The sequence below is a fragment of the Agelaius tricolor genome, unplaced genomic scaffold (genome assembly GCF_023055355.1).
Source record: "Agelaius tricolor isolate 1412-34295 unplaced genomic scaffold, bAgeTri1.0.p SCAF_8, whole genome shotgun sequence".
NCBI lineage: Eukaryota > Metazoa > Chordata > Aves > Passeriformes > Icteridae > Agelaius > Agelaius tricolor.
The window spans coordinates 16,786,159-16,801,886 of NW_027269268.1; the positions used below are offsets into that span (position 1 = coordinate 16,786,159).

The 15,728-nt window shown below is 39.0% G+C and overlaps 1 protein-coding gene across 1 annotated transcript; it reads right to left on the reverse strand.

The window, feature by feature from the left end:
- Window positions 1-33: 33 nt before the first annotated feature.
- RRH (retinal pigment epithelium-derived rhodopsin homolog) lies at window positions 34-15,637 on the reverse strand. The gene is made up of 7 exons (XM_071431771.1): window positions 10,016-15,637; window positions 6,448-6,638; window positions 4,769-4,868; window positions 3,953-4,106; window positions 3,428-3,596; window positions 1,245-1,423; window positions 34-355 (listed from the first exon to the last, which is right to left on the reverse strand). The coding sequence occupies exons 1-7, from the start codon at window positions 10,119-10,121 to the stop codon at window positions 226-228; spliced, it is 1,029 nt and encodes a 342-aa protein (XP_071287872.1). The 5' UTR covers window positions 10,122-15,637; the 3' UTR covers window positions 34-225.
- Window positions 15,638-15,728: the final 91 nt, after the last annotated feature.

The window sequence follows — 15,728 nt, forward strand, 5'->3', positions numbered from 1 at the left end:
GTCACAGTGGCCACTTTGCTACCCTTTTTTTTGGGGACAGACATACTGGACCAATAAACCTCACTCTCAAAAACTAAAGTCTTGGCAGGTTTTGTCTCCTTATCTTCTCTAAAAAGATTACTGTGACTAACACAAACCAGCTAGCTGGGAAAGATTAATATTCAAAAAGAAATTGTCCAAAAGATGAAGTAACTTGAACCCAGATTTCACTTCTTTCCATGCAACTTATGCAGGCAAATGACTGGAGTTCTGCGACGTCAGTGCACTTTGAGACACACTCATGGGCAAAGCATTGTTTATGGTTATCTCTTGCCTTGTCTGACATCGCACCATTGCCAGGATCGCCCTCCGAAACCTGCCGAGGGCAAAAAAGGGGAAACAGAAAGATCATTAGCTGGAGAACCAAAGAGAAGGGAAACATTTGGTAAGATGGTCTCAACTATTACAATAGTTCTCAATTTTAGTAGAATGGACTTAATAAAAAACATGTATTTGAAATTCAAAAGGACCTGGGTCTTTTACACTTCCAGGTACCGGAGTGTAAAGCTAATTCATTTCTTAAATAGGGATCACAGCAGCTTTTGTTTATCCCAGGAGAGTGTACAGCCATAACAAAGATGAACTCACAGAATGGGAAAAAAACACAGATGTTTTTCCATTGACTTAGCAGGTATGTTCACCTAGGCAGAGATCACAGGCTCTGCTTGAAGGTTGGTAGCAGAGATGGGAAGAATGCCTCTTTGCAAAACACAGTCCTCAGTCAGAGGCACTGGCTTGATTAGAGCATTTGTTATGCTTGCTCAAATCAGAATAGGCTTAACCTATTTACTTTAATGAAAAAGGTCAATCCATCCTAATCCATTGGAATATGATACATCCCAAATCAAACACAAAAATCTACACCAGTTACATGTCACTAAGACCATACACTTTGGCCACAGTCAATAAAACCAGTTTACTACTGATGCAACCTAAATTCTGTACTGAATCCCCTCGAGAGAACACAAATAGGATTTTCAAAAGCTATGTTAGTATGCTCTCAAAAATATGTATCAATTCAGGATGTTGTGATGATGATGATAACAATTTACTTTAGGCTTTCCTGTCCAAAAGTCATCTTCAGAAAATTAACAGCACCGTACCATTTCCTCTTCACTAATCAGTTTGCCATGTTTTACAGGTGATCCTTCTACACTCAGATGATATGCTAAAATCATGAAATAGACAAATTTCAGAAGACTTACTTTTTGTTTGCAATGACATAAATGCAGGGATTATAGAATGTGGAAGATTTTGCAAAGAGAGGAGCTATGATGGCCATTGCAGGAGAAATTTTCTTTGGGTCTCCAAAGGAAGACCACAAACACACAATAGAATATGGAGACCATGCCACCAAGAACATGATAATCATCACAACAGACATCTGTAAAACAAGAGGAACAGATACATAACCAATATTATCTCAAGATGAAGACCACACAGCAAAACCTCATAACAAAAGCACATACACCTAGGTGAAAACAGAGCTATCCTGAATTAAATAAGATATAAACAAGCACACCTGACACATTCTGACAGTTAACGGTGAAATCTGACTTTGAGGATTTAATAGCACACCTCACTTCATGGTGTCACTTCATTACATACAATATTCCTTCAAAATCAGCACTACTCATTATGTTAAATCTGCCCATCAGGAGTTTAAATTACCAGAGAGGACTTCACACATGAATTACAACCTCCATAACAAGTCACTCTGGGATGCTATTGCAAACAGTAAATACGAGCAGAGATAAAAATTTAAGCCCAATATTTAATTCAGCTGTTAATAAAAATGTTTCATAAGGCTTAATTAAATAAAAGAAAGCAAATGTTCTAGGACATATAGTTGAGGAACCCAGAAGTCTCTGCTTGGTTTAATGAAGCATTATAGACATGTTGAAGAATAATACACAGGAGGTATCTGAGCTCTCGTGTCTTCTCTGCCTGCAGAAAGAACAACCTGGGCAGCTTGGGGCCCACGGCCCAGGACACCTGGACAGTGACAAACTGGGGGTACTAGAGGGTAGGAGAGGTAATCAGCTGAGACAGACTTTTCTGGATTTTGTCAGGGACATGAATCAGCAGAGGAAACTGGAATGGAAATCTCAAATGAATTAAGAGGACAAACCAAGCCACTAGAAAACCAACCAAATCTGCAGGGCTGCATACACACAGGATTCCCTAGTGCTGCTCACCTACCTCACTAGTTAGTCTTTCAGAGATGACCAAAATGAGAAACAAGAAATAAACAGCTACTTTGTATGAGCTGCTCTAGAGGACAATCAATACACAAGCAGTGACTCTCACAGAAGTTCCCTATTTAAATGTAAACACAATACCAAAATGTAAGAAAGAACCCTTTCATTTAAAAGTTTGGTACATACAAAACTTAGAGGAGGCTAATTTTCAAAAAGCACATACTAGTCCAGTTCTAGACAAGGATATTGCTTAACTCCAAAGTATTTTTTTCTCTTTTTTTTTATTATAACTTAGTGTCTTCAACTGCAAAATAAGAAAAATGCATTTTCTTCACAAACATGAGTCTAAATTTTTAACCAAATCCTCAGTTTCAATTATTCTGAAAGTTCTTCACAAAAGTAAAACACTCAAATTACTCCTTTTAGGTAAAAATACTATTCCTCAGAACATAGCAATGAGAAAGTTTTCCAAGGAATGCTGTTTGCACTGATAAGTAATTCAAAAACATAGGTACATACTCTTCTGTCCAATCCTCTCTCACTTTTTCATCATGTCCAACCATAAATCACATCTTTACACAAAATCAAAGGAGCTGGTGAACTTCAAGATTTCTCAAGGACTTTTATACATTAAAAGAATGTCAGCCTTCAAGGCAGGATATATCATTTCATGCCATAACTCACATTTGCTACTGCTTACATAAGAGATAAGCTCAACAGACTGAAAAGAACAAGGGACTAGAATTACACAGCTTGGGAGCTGGAAATGCACTCTCATTCCTAGGCCACGAGTTCAAGTGAGAGTTGACCAATCCATTTCAGACCAGACACATCTGTGAACCAAGCAGGAAGCCTAAGGACTCTGCAGACACAGAGTAAAAGTTCTCCTAAGGCACCTTGGAGGTACATTTCTAGGTAATGACAGAGGAGAGTGGCAAGGAAAATTCACAGTGTTCCCAGCCTTCAAAGCAGCTATTCATCTGGAGAGGGTATTAGACCAAAAATAAATAATTTAGTGTGGTAAGTCAAACTAAGAGTTTTCACCAAGGCTTAGTATCAGCTAATATTTAGTATAAAAGAAAAGGGGGAATGTAGGAAACTGAAATACTTAAAAGACTGCATCATCCCTTTGCAACTAGGACTTTAACACAAAGAACATGCTTAAAACAAAACATGCACTCATTTACCTTTGTCACATCTACTTGGTCAGACCAATCTATGTTAATGCTCTCCAGGCAGTTACTGCTGGCATATTGTTTCATTGTCCGGGAAACATTGTAATAACAGTAAAACATGACTGTTAAGGGCACAACAAAATTAACAGCAATTACACTCATTGTGTAGGAAATAAAGGACCTGATAAGACAGAAAAACAAAACAGAGTAACTTACAAATAGCCATCCAGGAAAAGTTACCAAAGAATTTGGTATTTTGATTTGATTTTGACATTTTGTAACAAGCTCTAAATAAAAAGGAAAATTTTCTTTAGCTATTTTTTTTAATTAGAAAGTACAAGTATTGAAGTTTTGAAGCATAACTCCTACGGGGTGTTTTGCTAGACTTGCACTATGTTATTTTTATTGCTTTAAATTTTTGTTAAAAATTTTACTTCATACTTCAGAAAGAAGTTATGCTCCTACAGCAATGAATTAAACAATTTTAGACTCCAGTGAGCCAGCAAAGTTAAAAGAAAGCGTGAAGGGGAATCTTACGCATCATTTTTCCTCCAATTTACTGTGCATGTTGCTCCGGTGGGATCGGGAGCGTAGCTGGCCCAGCCTGCAGTAGGCATGGAAGACCAGAAGACTGCATTTATCCAAGCAGCAAGGATGAGAGTGGCATAGCTACGGGTAGTCATTCTTCTTCCTGCAGCCAAGCACAGACACAATTCTCATCTGATGCTTCTTTCCAGTGTCAAACTAGAGTAACTGGTGGCTTCCAACAAGCACATAAAGAGTTTATATAGACCCTTTCCAGTTCCAAACAGTTTCATTCTGCTGCCTGACATCTCAGTCCTTGCAGCCTTTCAAGGCACTTGAACACCATCACCCATTCCAACTCAGCATACAGGCAATACCTGATCCCAACCCCACGCCAAAAGCTTATTATGCAACACTGCATTCAAGTACATCCTTGGGAGATTGCAGGGGAGGAATTAACTGTTACAACACAGCTGCAACAGAGGAGAGAAAAACACCCAGGGGATGTTAATAGAGGGACACACCTGCTTGACAGAGGTCAAAACCTCACACAGCCAGAGGCTTTTTGTGTGCTTCACTGTATGGATGTGGCCCTCTAAAGACCGAATATGGCCATAAAAACACAATTTATAAAGAGAGTAACAGCCTAATGATTAATTTTTTACTTTAATGAGCAGTATGCCAACTAGATAACTTACTTAACCAGGTACTGTAGGTTCAAGTTCTGCCCAGCACTGTAACTATGGAGTCATTAATGAGAAAACAATACAATCAAATCAGAATTTTATTCCTCCCAAGAGTGACTGAGTTTTGACCCTAAGTCAGTACCTATATCAGGCCTGCAAATGGTCAGGTAACGATCAACAGCAACGACAGTCAGCAAACCAATACTCGCCATCCCAAAAAAGATATTTAAGGCAGCATAGATCTGAAAATAAAACAAACAAGCAAGAAAACAATTTCTGAGAAATCTTTCAAAGATGGAAGCGCAAAGCTGTGTACTGAATCAACACAATTCAGCCACAGTTCTCTACCGTAAGCAAGGTCTTAAAGGTCTTATTTCAATGCAGAAAATTTGAAATTTGAAGGCGGCTCATTAGAAAGTATACATTTCAAAAGCACCTGCTTGTGTGCACATTAGAAATCCTAAAGACAGCAGTCTCAAAATCAAAGAAACACTGTCCCTCAATAAGTAAATTTTGAGATTCAAAATTTGGAGGGATTTATTTCATGTTATCAATTTATGTTAAGGAAACCTGAGGAACATTTGGTCCATCAGAAAGAGTTACAGCTTTAGCAAACATGAGGTTCTGATTTATCACTCTTTCACCTGTTGTGATGATTTCACAGATGTGGCCCACTGATTTACCCCCTCAGGTTCCATTTTTAAGTGTGTCAGATCTTTTGCATAGAACAACACATTCTGCAACCCCAGCATGCTCCAAATGCATCTGCCTGGTCATCCCATAGGAAGCCTGACCAGGAAGGATGACTGGGAGGGCTGTGTTACCACTGGCACTCCAGTAATACAGAGCCCTGAGCCAGAGCACATGGCACCAGCAGTTATAACAGATGGCATTCAGCCATCTCAGATCACAGGAATCATTTGGTTTAGGTAGACATGAGCTGTGCTTCAAGTGGTCTTAACTCTCAAATCAGTGAGATCTCATCAACCTGAACACACCACAAGCCAATCCAGATCCAAAGATGTTAAAAGTGAGGCTTCCTGCCAAACAATGACTGAATTTTGACTGTGAAGGTAGTGTCTACTGAGGCAAGTGATGTCAGATTGTGATGAGCATCTGTTAGATAAATGTCCAAAATATTTGCCTTATGACACATTTTCAGTATATGCCTTCACATTACTACTCATATTCATGGGCAATTAAGACCAACAGTCTATCAATTATGTAAATTAAAATCACAATACACAGTGAGCAAAGGCCACCATCTCTCTGCTATGGAAGTATATGTTTTTCAGTCAGTCTACTCTTAAAAATAGGCAGCTCTTAAAAGTAGGCTAAATCTTTAATGGAGACCAAAAACCTTAGAGGCCTTCATTTTGGATATCCTATTAGTCCCATCCAAAAGGGACATGAATTTGCCAAGCAGAACTCACCAAGATCTGTCAAGCTCACCATCAAAACAGAAGTCACTATCAAAGTTTTTTAGCTCTCAGCAAAATCATCAAACGTGCCTGCGTTACTACAACCATCTTCATTTCAGGATTTGATTTTGTAGCCCTTCTTAAAGCTATTTTAAAATGCCTAGTTGATAGACATAAGGTTACACTTAAACATTTTCAGATTGTAAATATAAGCTTAAAGTGAAATTCACACAAAATACCATCTCCAGAAATTGCTGACATCACAGAACATCAGCTTCAGGTCTAGAGTCACATTCTGCATCTCTGCCTTATCTCTTAAAATAACACGAGGCAGAGCCATTACTTATTTCTCAGTTTGCTTTTAAGTGCTGAAACTTTCTCTCTAACTGAATTGCAATACCTGGCATCCAGTATATCCAAATTTCCAGCTTCCATGCAGGTCTGAGGCAGCAGACATGGGGTAACCAATGCCACTAACACCAATATCAGTAAAAGCCAAGTTGATAATAATTGCGTTGGTTGCTGTCCGAAGCTCTTTGTACTTAACAAAGATGCCTAACACAACAATGTTACTGAAAATGCTTATCACTCCTGTAAAAACAGAAAAAGGAAAACTTGACAAAAGGTACACACCAGCCAGCAATACACGTGCAGAAGAAAATGCAGCCTATTGTAATATCTAAGTCCCAAAAGAGATTTATTTTTAGTCAAGTACAAGTTTGCAAAGAGGACAGACACCTGAAAAAGAGAAAAAAGCTTTTCCAGTTAGGCAACCTTCACATGGATTCAGCCAATGAGACCTTTGATGCAATGACAACAAGCAGAGCAGAAATTCAAATGCATCTAGGATTACACTTCAAACACTCTGGCCACCAAGTACAGTGCTGACCTCCATGGTAAAGAAGAATCCAGGTTGGTGACTGGTAAATAAAAAAGAGTTTTAAAAAAAATTTATGCACCTGATCTAGAAGAAGGCCCCTGCCAACCCCTGAGATTCAGTAATTTTAAAATCAAATGAGGCAAAATCATAATTACCCCTCAGCTACCTCTCTTTTAACACCACCAAGGATGTTTGTTCTCAGGTGCAGGTCTGCTGTTGGAGGTCCAACATCTTTTGGCCCCACAGATGCCATCATCTATCATATTCATATACTCACACATTTCAGGAATGACACTGATCCTATGTGCTCCAAAAATTTAAATAAACAAGGAGCTGAGATCTGATCTGAAATGAACACTACAGTAAAAAAAACCACATGCAGTGCTAGTTCTGTCAGCTCTCCTGTTGACAGATAGCAATTCATCTCTTGGGAGAAAGCAGAGAATTACAAGTTTAATAATGCAGACTTCTTATGAGGCAAGTTTTAACAGATATTACAGCTACCAATAATGAAATCAGACATACAACAGGACTGTAAACTCATATCCTCAGGATGAAGAAAAGATCCTTCTAGACACACTTAAATTTAATAATTCAGAGTCCAGCCTTAAAAGGAAGGAGGAGAGAGGGGAGGCAGTGAAAACAGGGAAGAAAAAGTGGAACCTGTATTAATTAAAAATGTTATTATCACTAAAGTAAAATAATAATAGAGCAAAAAAAAGAATTTTGTTTTGAAGAACAAAATATAAGACAAAAGACAGATTCCATCTTGAACAAAGTGAGAAAAAACATGTAGATACAAGAAATTATCTCTGTTTGTGAGGAACAGGTCAAGCAAATGAATGAAGTTTCTCCAGGTAGCAGTTAAGCAGTGCCCATTAAAAGAGCATTGAAGCTGGTCAAAGTGCTGAAGCACAAATCTTGTGAGGAGCAGCTGAGGGAGCTGGGGTTGTTCAGCCTGGAGAAAAGGAGGGTCAAGGCAACCTTATTGTTCTTTACAACCACCTGAAAGGAAGTGAAGCCAGGTGGTGGTCAGTCTCTTCTCCCAGGAAACAAGTGACAGGATGAGAAGACATGGCCTTAAGTTGCACCAGGGAAGAGTACTTTTGGATATTAGGAAAAATTTCTTCACTGAAAGGATTATCAAGTACTGGAACAGGCTGCCCATGGAAGTGGTTGAGTTGCCATCCCTTGGAATGTGTAGATATGGTGCTTAGGGACAGTTTAGGTGGGACATGTCAATGTTGGGTACTAGCATCAAAGTAAAAAAAAACAGGTACATGTATAACATGGAATTTACCTTTCCAGCTAGCATTTTAAAATTATACCAGAGCATTCACCACTACAAGCAGAAAGACATCCATGAGGCAGCAGAGCTTGCTGCAGCCTGAGTATCCCTGCTGTCATTACAAAAATTAATACACTGACCAGTGTAATGCTTAACAATTAATTCCTTCCCAGAAAACAAGAGAGAAACACTTAAATCTTTTAAAGAGCAGCATAATGATGAACACTGCACCCAGACTTCATTCTAATTTTTACATTTCTGCTTATTAACAAGGCTTAAATCTTCCAGCTGTGAAATTTGCTGTGGTAAGGCTGGTGCAAAGCAATCAATCATACTCTCAAATATTTTATGGACTTCATTGTCAAAAACATTTCTCATTAAGAAATTAAAGATTTAATTTCTCATTAAGAAAGTAAAGATTTATCAGATTCCCCAACTATAATTAGAAATAAAAAATTGAAAAAAACCTAAAACTGCAAAGTAATCCAACTTTTTTTTCCCATGACATTTAATTTCCATGCAAGATTAAGAAAGAAGAGCTGGCTTGATTCTGGCTAATTCCATTGATACCCTGTGATCACCAATGATAGCTTTGATCCCAAACTGTTTGACCAGCTGGTCAAAACTATCTGAACATATCATCTTGTTACATACTACATAATCAATTTTAATAAAAATATAAGAGGTATATCTAGGCTTCCAATTCTTGGCAATTATTTATCTCTACAGCTTCTTAAGAAACCTACTGCTCTGTGTAGCTGTTCTAATAATTTCTCCAAAGACCTTAAATAAATGATTGTCTTTGCATCCAAAAAAACCCACTTTTCCAGCACAGCAATTTGATACTCACCACTTCAGACATATATGCTAAATAAACTGCAACCATCAGCAATACTATTTCATATAAATGTAAAATACATTAATTTTTTACAGTATTTTAAAATCTAACTACAACTTGGAAAAATTTGTGGTACAGTCAATGAATAAAGACTAAACTGTTTTGATTTTCCATAATAAAGGTGTAGAAGGCCTGTTTTTAAACACAGTAGGTTTCGGTTTTGGTTAGCTGGATATTTCATTACTATGGCAGTCACTGCTTCAGAAAAGCACTACTGAAGAAGCTGTGGTTATATAATGAATAAGTTTTTAAGGGGAGAATAAGAATAATTTTATAATCATTCAAGTTTAGCCAAAGACCACAGCAGCCACAGGGATAAAACACGATGTAAAGCTTCACAGCGTGCTTTTCTAACACGTGTCATTGGTGAAAAATACAGCTGCAACTGGAATCTGCTCTTCTCTGATTAATGACCAGCTCCCTCCCTCTAAGTCACATTCCAACCCTTCCCCTTACATCCCCCTAACAGACACCCGCTCACATGCTCAGACTACACATATATTACTACAAACATGTGGCCCAGGAGAAATCTCAAGATAGCTTCAAGCACATCACAGAAAAATGCAAGATGTGACAGCTATGCCCTATTTTTATCTATTTTGCAAGCTGGCAGAAACTAATTCTCACTCTCTTCTATAATTACATATCAACAAAATGTATTTTTTGAGACACAATGCTGCCTTCAAATATAGAGCAGAAAACTTAGATTCTGCACACTTCAAATGTTTCTGCACATTTCAGTCAGGCAGCTGATTGCTAACTTGTCAGTAAAAATGAAGAAAAGCCATCAGACAGCTGTCTAACACAAAAAGAAATACCATCACTATTACTGTACAAAATGAGCATTCAGATCTACAAGTTCTATTTTAAAAACTTATGCAACAATTTGCCAATGCCCATACCTGCTGTTATTAAGTAAGCTGCAACTATGTTGTGCTCAGTCTGTGTGAAGGCTGAATGAGCTTCATTGTCACTTTCTGAGGAATTGGATGAGTCATTCCAATGCATTGTCGCCTATCCTCTGAAATAATTCATCAAGAAGACGAACCACTACAAAACCTGTCAGGCAACTTCTTCCATTATTCAACAGACTCACTGAACAATTAAAAGAAGGGGGGTAGGGAGGAGTTCCCCCCACCACTGACAGCTTCCAAGCATGATTTAATTGGACTAAAGTGGAAAGAAGTTTATGCTCCCAATCTATGCAAGAGATTGTTAATTAAAACAAAGAGCAGCACAGAACTGAGTAAATTTTGAACAGTGTGCTTAAACGTCATTCTTACTGCTAATGAGATTAACTGTCACATGCCCCCAAACTTTTTCCCCTCAAACCTCTTGTGCAATGCTTTGGAAACCTCAACAAAAGTTGACTCAGATAAATCAACCATCAGCCTGGTTGGAACTAATTCCCATCATCACGCAAAGCACAAAAACCTGCAGTACAGCATGGAGAGACAAATGTCAGTTTCCTTAAAAACAGAATACATTTACTCTAAAGCCCATCCCTTCAAATCTTTAAAGACTTACTTCTTCAAGGTTCTTTGTTTGATTTAAACTCTGACAAAGACACAAGAAAAATACATTCCAGTATTTTCCTAAGTGAAGCATGACTTCCAGAAAACTCAGCTGCTACATCTTTAAAATAGCCTGGTCTATAGAAAACAGTTGTTGAATATGCCTCCCTCTCCTAAAAACAATACATGTGAGCTTACGTTGGGCAAATTTTTCAAAGCATCTAACTGGACATTCTTCAAAGATCTGAGCAGCAAAAGCTCTGTTTTCTTCCCTCCAATGATAAGGTACCAGCACACCAAAGCAAAGACTCTTAAAAACCCTGCATAAGTCCTTGCCCAAAGGACTCGCACAGAGCATCAGAAAGCAACTGTTCCCCCTCAGTCATACAGTGTTTGCCTTCAGTCAGTATTCATACTGGGTGTAAAAGTGACAAAGATGAGCACCAGTGGTTCTTCAGTTGTATGTGATAGGTGAAGCAGGTCCCAGGCTAGGGCTGTGCCTTCTGAGCAGCAATAAGGGTGCAGTGACACAGGAATACAGTCGTGCCATGGAAAGTATACCTGAAGAGCTCTCTCTTCTCTAACCTGTGAAATACTCACAGAGCATTCCCTCCCACTCCTCAGTTCTCCACAACAAACATCCTGCATCTTTCTTTTGAATATAAAGGTAAGAAAATTTTTACATAAACTTGTGCAGTCACAGCATTTAGTCATCATTACCACACACAATCTCACGTCACAATCCTGCGAGCACATATTTCCTTCAATGCCCCACATCTACACTCACAGCTCTCAGGGTGTTTGTCTTATCACAGTATTTTTCCTGTCAGAAGAGGATTAGGCAGGAACAGAGTGGGAGGGCTCTGAAAGGAAAGATGATCTGTTTGGCAATGAAGCCACTTTCCTTGTGCAACACTGTTGTGCCCTGAAAGATTTGGCATGGCAATAATTTGATATCTTCGCTTTCCTCCTCTGACACTTTGGCAAGATTTTCAAAAGCACCTCAGATCTTGCAGCTTCCAGAAGAAGTCAGAGCTTGCAATGTTGAATGTCTCAAAAAAGCAAACCATTACTATTTTTACTCAGATAGGATTCCAGATGTACAGTAGCAATTAACAAAAGAAATTTTATATTTGTTGATTTAAATACAACTTTCTAATACATGCAGTCCCTCCTATGTACCAATTGTTTCTGTCTCTTCTCAAATTTGACTAATTTTACAGCAACTAGAATTGACAGAGAAAAGTCAAAACTAAAGGCAGACATCATCAAAAGTATTCTTTTTCTGCAACACTGTAGTTCATAAAATAAAGTCAAAAAGATAAAACAGGAAATTAAATATTGAAGTAGAAAAATAATTTACAGCTTCTAAGCCAGATAAAATATGTCTTATCACATTGCTTATTACTTCTAGTATAAGAAGACAAAATCCAAAACCTCAGGATGTTTTTATCCTTCAATAACATAGCATTACAGGTGTCAGAGGGGCACCTTATAAAGTGATGCTTTTCCTTCCTACCTGTCCCATATCAGTAGCAAAATTTAACTTCTATTAAAATCCATTCTTCAATTTGCAGGTCTCTCTATATATATGTGGGGCAATGCAATGAGAGGTTTAGCAAGCTGCTTTCAGTTATGTGTAAAATATGTATCAATGCATGAACAATGTGAGTAGAGAAACATACCTTTTGCATTAAAAATAAATAAATTGGAAACGAAAACCAACCCCAAACCTCTTCCTGTTTCCACTAACCCTGCTATAAATCCATCCCAAATCCAAACCCTCCCATGTTTACTATGCCCTCCACCACTGGAGGGCCCTCTAAGGCAAAACGTCCCTTTAACCTTTTCCAAAACTGATGCAAATGGTTCAAACCTCAAGGAAAACAAATGAATACTTCTTTCTCCTCATTCTCAAAGACTTTTACTAGACTTAAACTGTTGGTTAGAAAAGTTTCGCTCTATAGAGATTTTCAGCTGACAGCCCTGAAAGATGCATGACCCCACTAAGATTTTTACTTGCCATACATCACACAATAGCTATACTTTTTTTTAAAACAATGCTCTTCCTTGCCAAGACAATGCTTTACACAACTGCAAATTAGTTTGCACCAGTCTATGTGCAACAGTCCAGCATTTCTTCAGGCAAACATCCACATGTACAAGTCAGTGCCAGAGAAAACCCTTCCCGTTCTACAACTGCCAGTGGTGCAGACTTACATTAAAATATCCCAATTATTTTCTGCACTTCATCAAATTTCTGTAAATAATATAGCAAATCTCTGAACTACATTAAGCCATCCTATACCAGCATCTGCAGAAAACACAAGGAAAATAAACAACTCCACAAGGAATGAAGGGCCACTAAAGCCATTCTCATTAGGTAACAATTTAAGCCTTATAATACACCACCCTCTGTTTAAGGAGGATTTGGATCCCAAAAAGAAAAAAAAAAAAAAGACTCCAAAATTTTGCTGTGGCCTGGACAAAAGGCTCCAGGTCTTCTAAATACTTACAGTCAATCTGATCCTAGTGATGCACCTGGTGTCAGTTTCAAAATCAGCTCAAAGTCAGAGCCTACACCTGGGTCAAACACTGCCATGGGAGTGGAGGAGCACACAGGTAGGTGATACCACTTCTGCTGTGTACTGAGCTGCTCTGAAGCCCACCTGAGCTTCAAAGGAATTTCCAGGACAGCAACCTGTCTTGTGCTGCTGGAGCAGGTGGCAGATGAGAAGCTATTTACACGGTTCAGCTATGTGCTTCAAGGGCTACCAGAAAGGGGACTATAAGTACAGGGAACAACAAACTGTCATCCAGAGCCTACAGTAACACCTTACTCCCACTCCCCTCACTTCAGATTGCACTCTGACTTTTCTTGCCCAGACACTGCCAACTACTTGAAATTTGCCATTTCTGCCAACATACCTATTTCTGTCACAGTACCTGTGAGCCCCTCTCCTATTCTCTGCAGCAGCAGAGTATCTGTAATTATGCACATACATAAATCCAGAACATTTCACTTACTAAGATCAGGAGCACTGTGACAGACTCACAGATAGAATCTGAATTAGAAGTTCAAGACTGAGAGAAAGGTGTCATTAAATTAGAGAACTTCTTAGTTCATTACAGCATTACACTGCAGACAAGACATCTTCAGTTTTTTGAGACTGAATTTTAATCTGTTACTGTTAGCACCTTACTTATATTAGGAGGGCAGGGTCACACCATGGCACAGAGAAGACAACACAGAACAGGGACTTAATGTGCCTTGCAAATCCCCCCTTTCCCAGAATGGAGAATGAAAAAAATGGCAAACACATCCAGACAGATTCCTCGTATGTTATGTTCTTCCATCCTAAGAACATCCTACATTCTCCGTGGAGATCTAAGATTTCTCTGGAGATTTGCATAAAATCCAAACAGCATTGTTTGTATGCATAGGCCATGCCATAATGCTCCCTTCCCTATATCCAAGAGGGCAATCTTTCCTCCAGAGCTGCAATGGATATTGCTGTTTAGCCCCTCTGCACACAGAGGTCAGAGCCTTTGCTTTGCCCTTGCAGCGCCTGAGGCTGACTCACTGCTCCATCTGCTGAGAGACTCGGCACACTCGCCTGCTCCTGGGCTGCCAGGCCACACTGCTGCAGCCAAACACTGCCTGTCACACCCTGCACTCCACAGGCCATGGCAGGAGCCTTCTGACACCCTGGCAAAAGCATGTCCCTAAAGAATAGCAAAGAGCAGCACGGATTTGGGTGTAACAGTGAGGACTGTGTTATCTTAGTCTTTCAAAGTCAGAACAGTAAGGAAAGAGTATCTGAGCCAGCTGCCACTATTGAAGCATCAGTGAGGAAACACAGCACAGCAGAGGAACCAGCTACAAACATGACAGAAGTACTGACACTGCAGGTGCACTTGGTTTGTGTCGTTCAGCTGCAATGTGGAATGCCCAAAATGCAATTACTTGCAAAGAATTTAGATAAAAGGCAATTTTACAAAGCCTCAAATCAAAGCCCTGAGGCACTTAGGCCTAGCACTGCACAGCAACAGAAGCCTAATGATTCTCAGTTCTGGATTTAACTGACCTGGCTAAAGCCAGGCTTGTAGCAATACCAGGGGATAAAAACCATGGAATGCCTCATTTCCTGGGGTTAAAAGTAGAGTCAGGTTCTTCTCACAAAAGCAGACCTAGCAGAAATAAAATGTTCTGTGTTTTGTTTTTTTAAGCTGAAAAACATTTTTATCTATTATCCTTTGCAGCATCTATTCACATTTAAATGAATTCTTTACTATCTGTTTTTCCACTCTTTCAAGTTTTGTTTGACATTTTTAGAAGTAATGGTCACATTTGTTAAAACAAGCAGCAACTGTCCAATCCTGGTACTGAAAGATTACCTGCTGCCTTTGTTAAGCAGGAAGCTAACTAAACTGCCTGTTACTGCATTCATCAACTAAAAAGCATAAGAGTGCAATCAATTCTGAAAGGAACTTTTTTCACGCTGAACAAGATGTTCAAAATACTTGCACATACATTATTCTACAGACCCCTTTTGAAAACTGCTTGGTAGGAGAGTCTGTGAAGAGACTCCTGGCTCCAGCTGAAAGAAATCCAGGAAGTTCTATTTTCACCTATTTTAATTCCAAAGTTCCAGGGCAGAGGCACCCTTGTCTCCTCCATCCTTAGGAAGACACAGTCCCTATCTTTCCAACAACCCTCATTATGCATCCATTTAAAGAGACCAGACCCATGCAGACCTTGTCCTGCCTTTCTAAGCAATACATAACTGAAAGCATTGTGTGCAGAGGAGCCCTATGATGAACTATTTAATCTCAGCTTTACACAAACCCAGAGCACCACAGAGGTGCAGTACCAGGACATCAAAACCTCAAGAGAAACGGCCTAATGGGGAGATGCAGGGCCAATAAAAAACCCTTAGCATTTTAGTATCAGTGTAATTAGATACCATTAGACGACTGAAGTATAGTATTAATCTTGTCTTGTTCATTAGACAGCATCTTCTAAGAGGACCACATCTTAAAGCCTTTGGTTTTCATTAATATTTATACAGAAAAATTCACAAAATATACTCTACTCTCT

Bases quoted from the DNA above. Each gene is read 5' to 3' on its own strand.
- RRH (XM_071431771.1), bottom strand. From the start codon at position 10,121: ATGCATTGGAATGACTCATCCAATTCCTCAGAAAGTGACAATGAAGCT. The intron at 3,597-3,952 runs GTAAGATTCCCC...CTGTCTTATCAG, and splicing joins AATTGGAGGAAAAATGATGC to GTCCTTTATTTCCTACACAA. The intron at 356-1,244 runs GTAAGTCTTCTG...TGCCCTCGGCAG, and splicing joins TATGTCATTGCAAACAAAAA to GTTTCGGAGGGCGATCCTGG.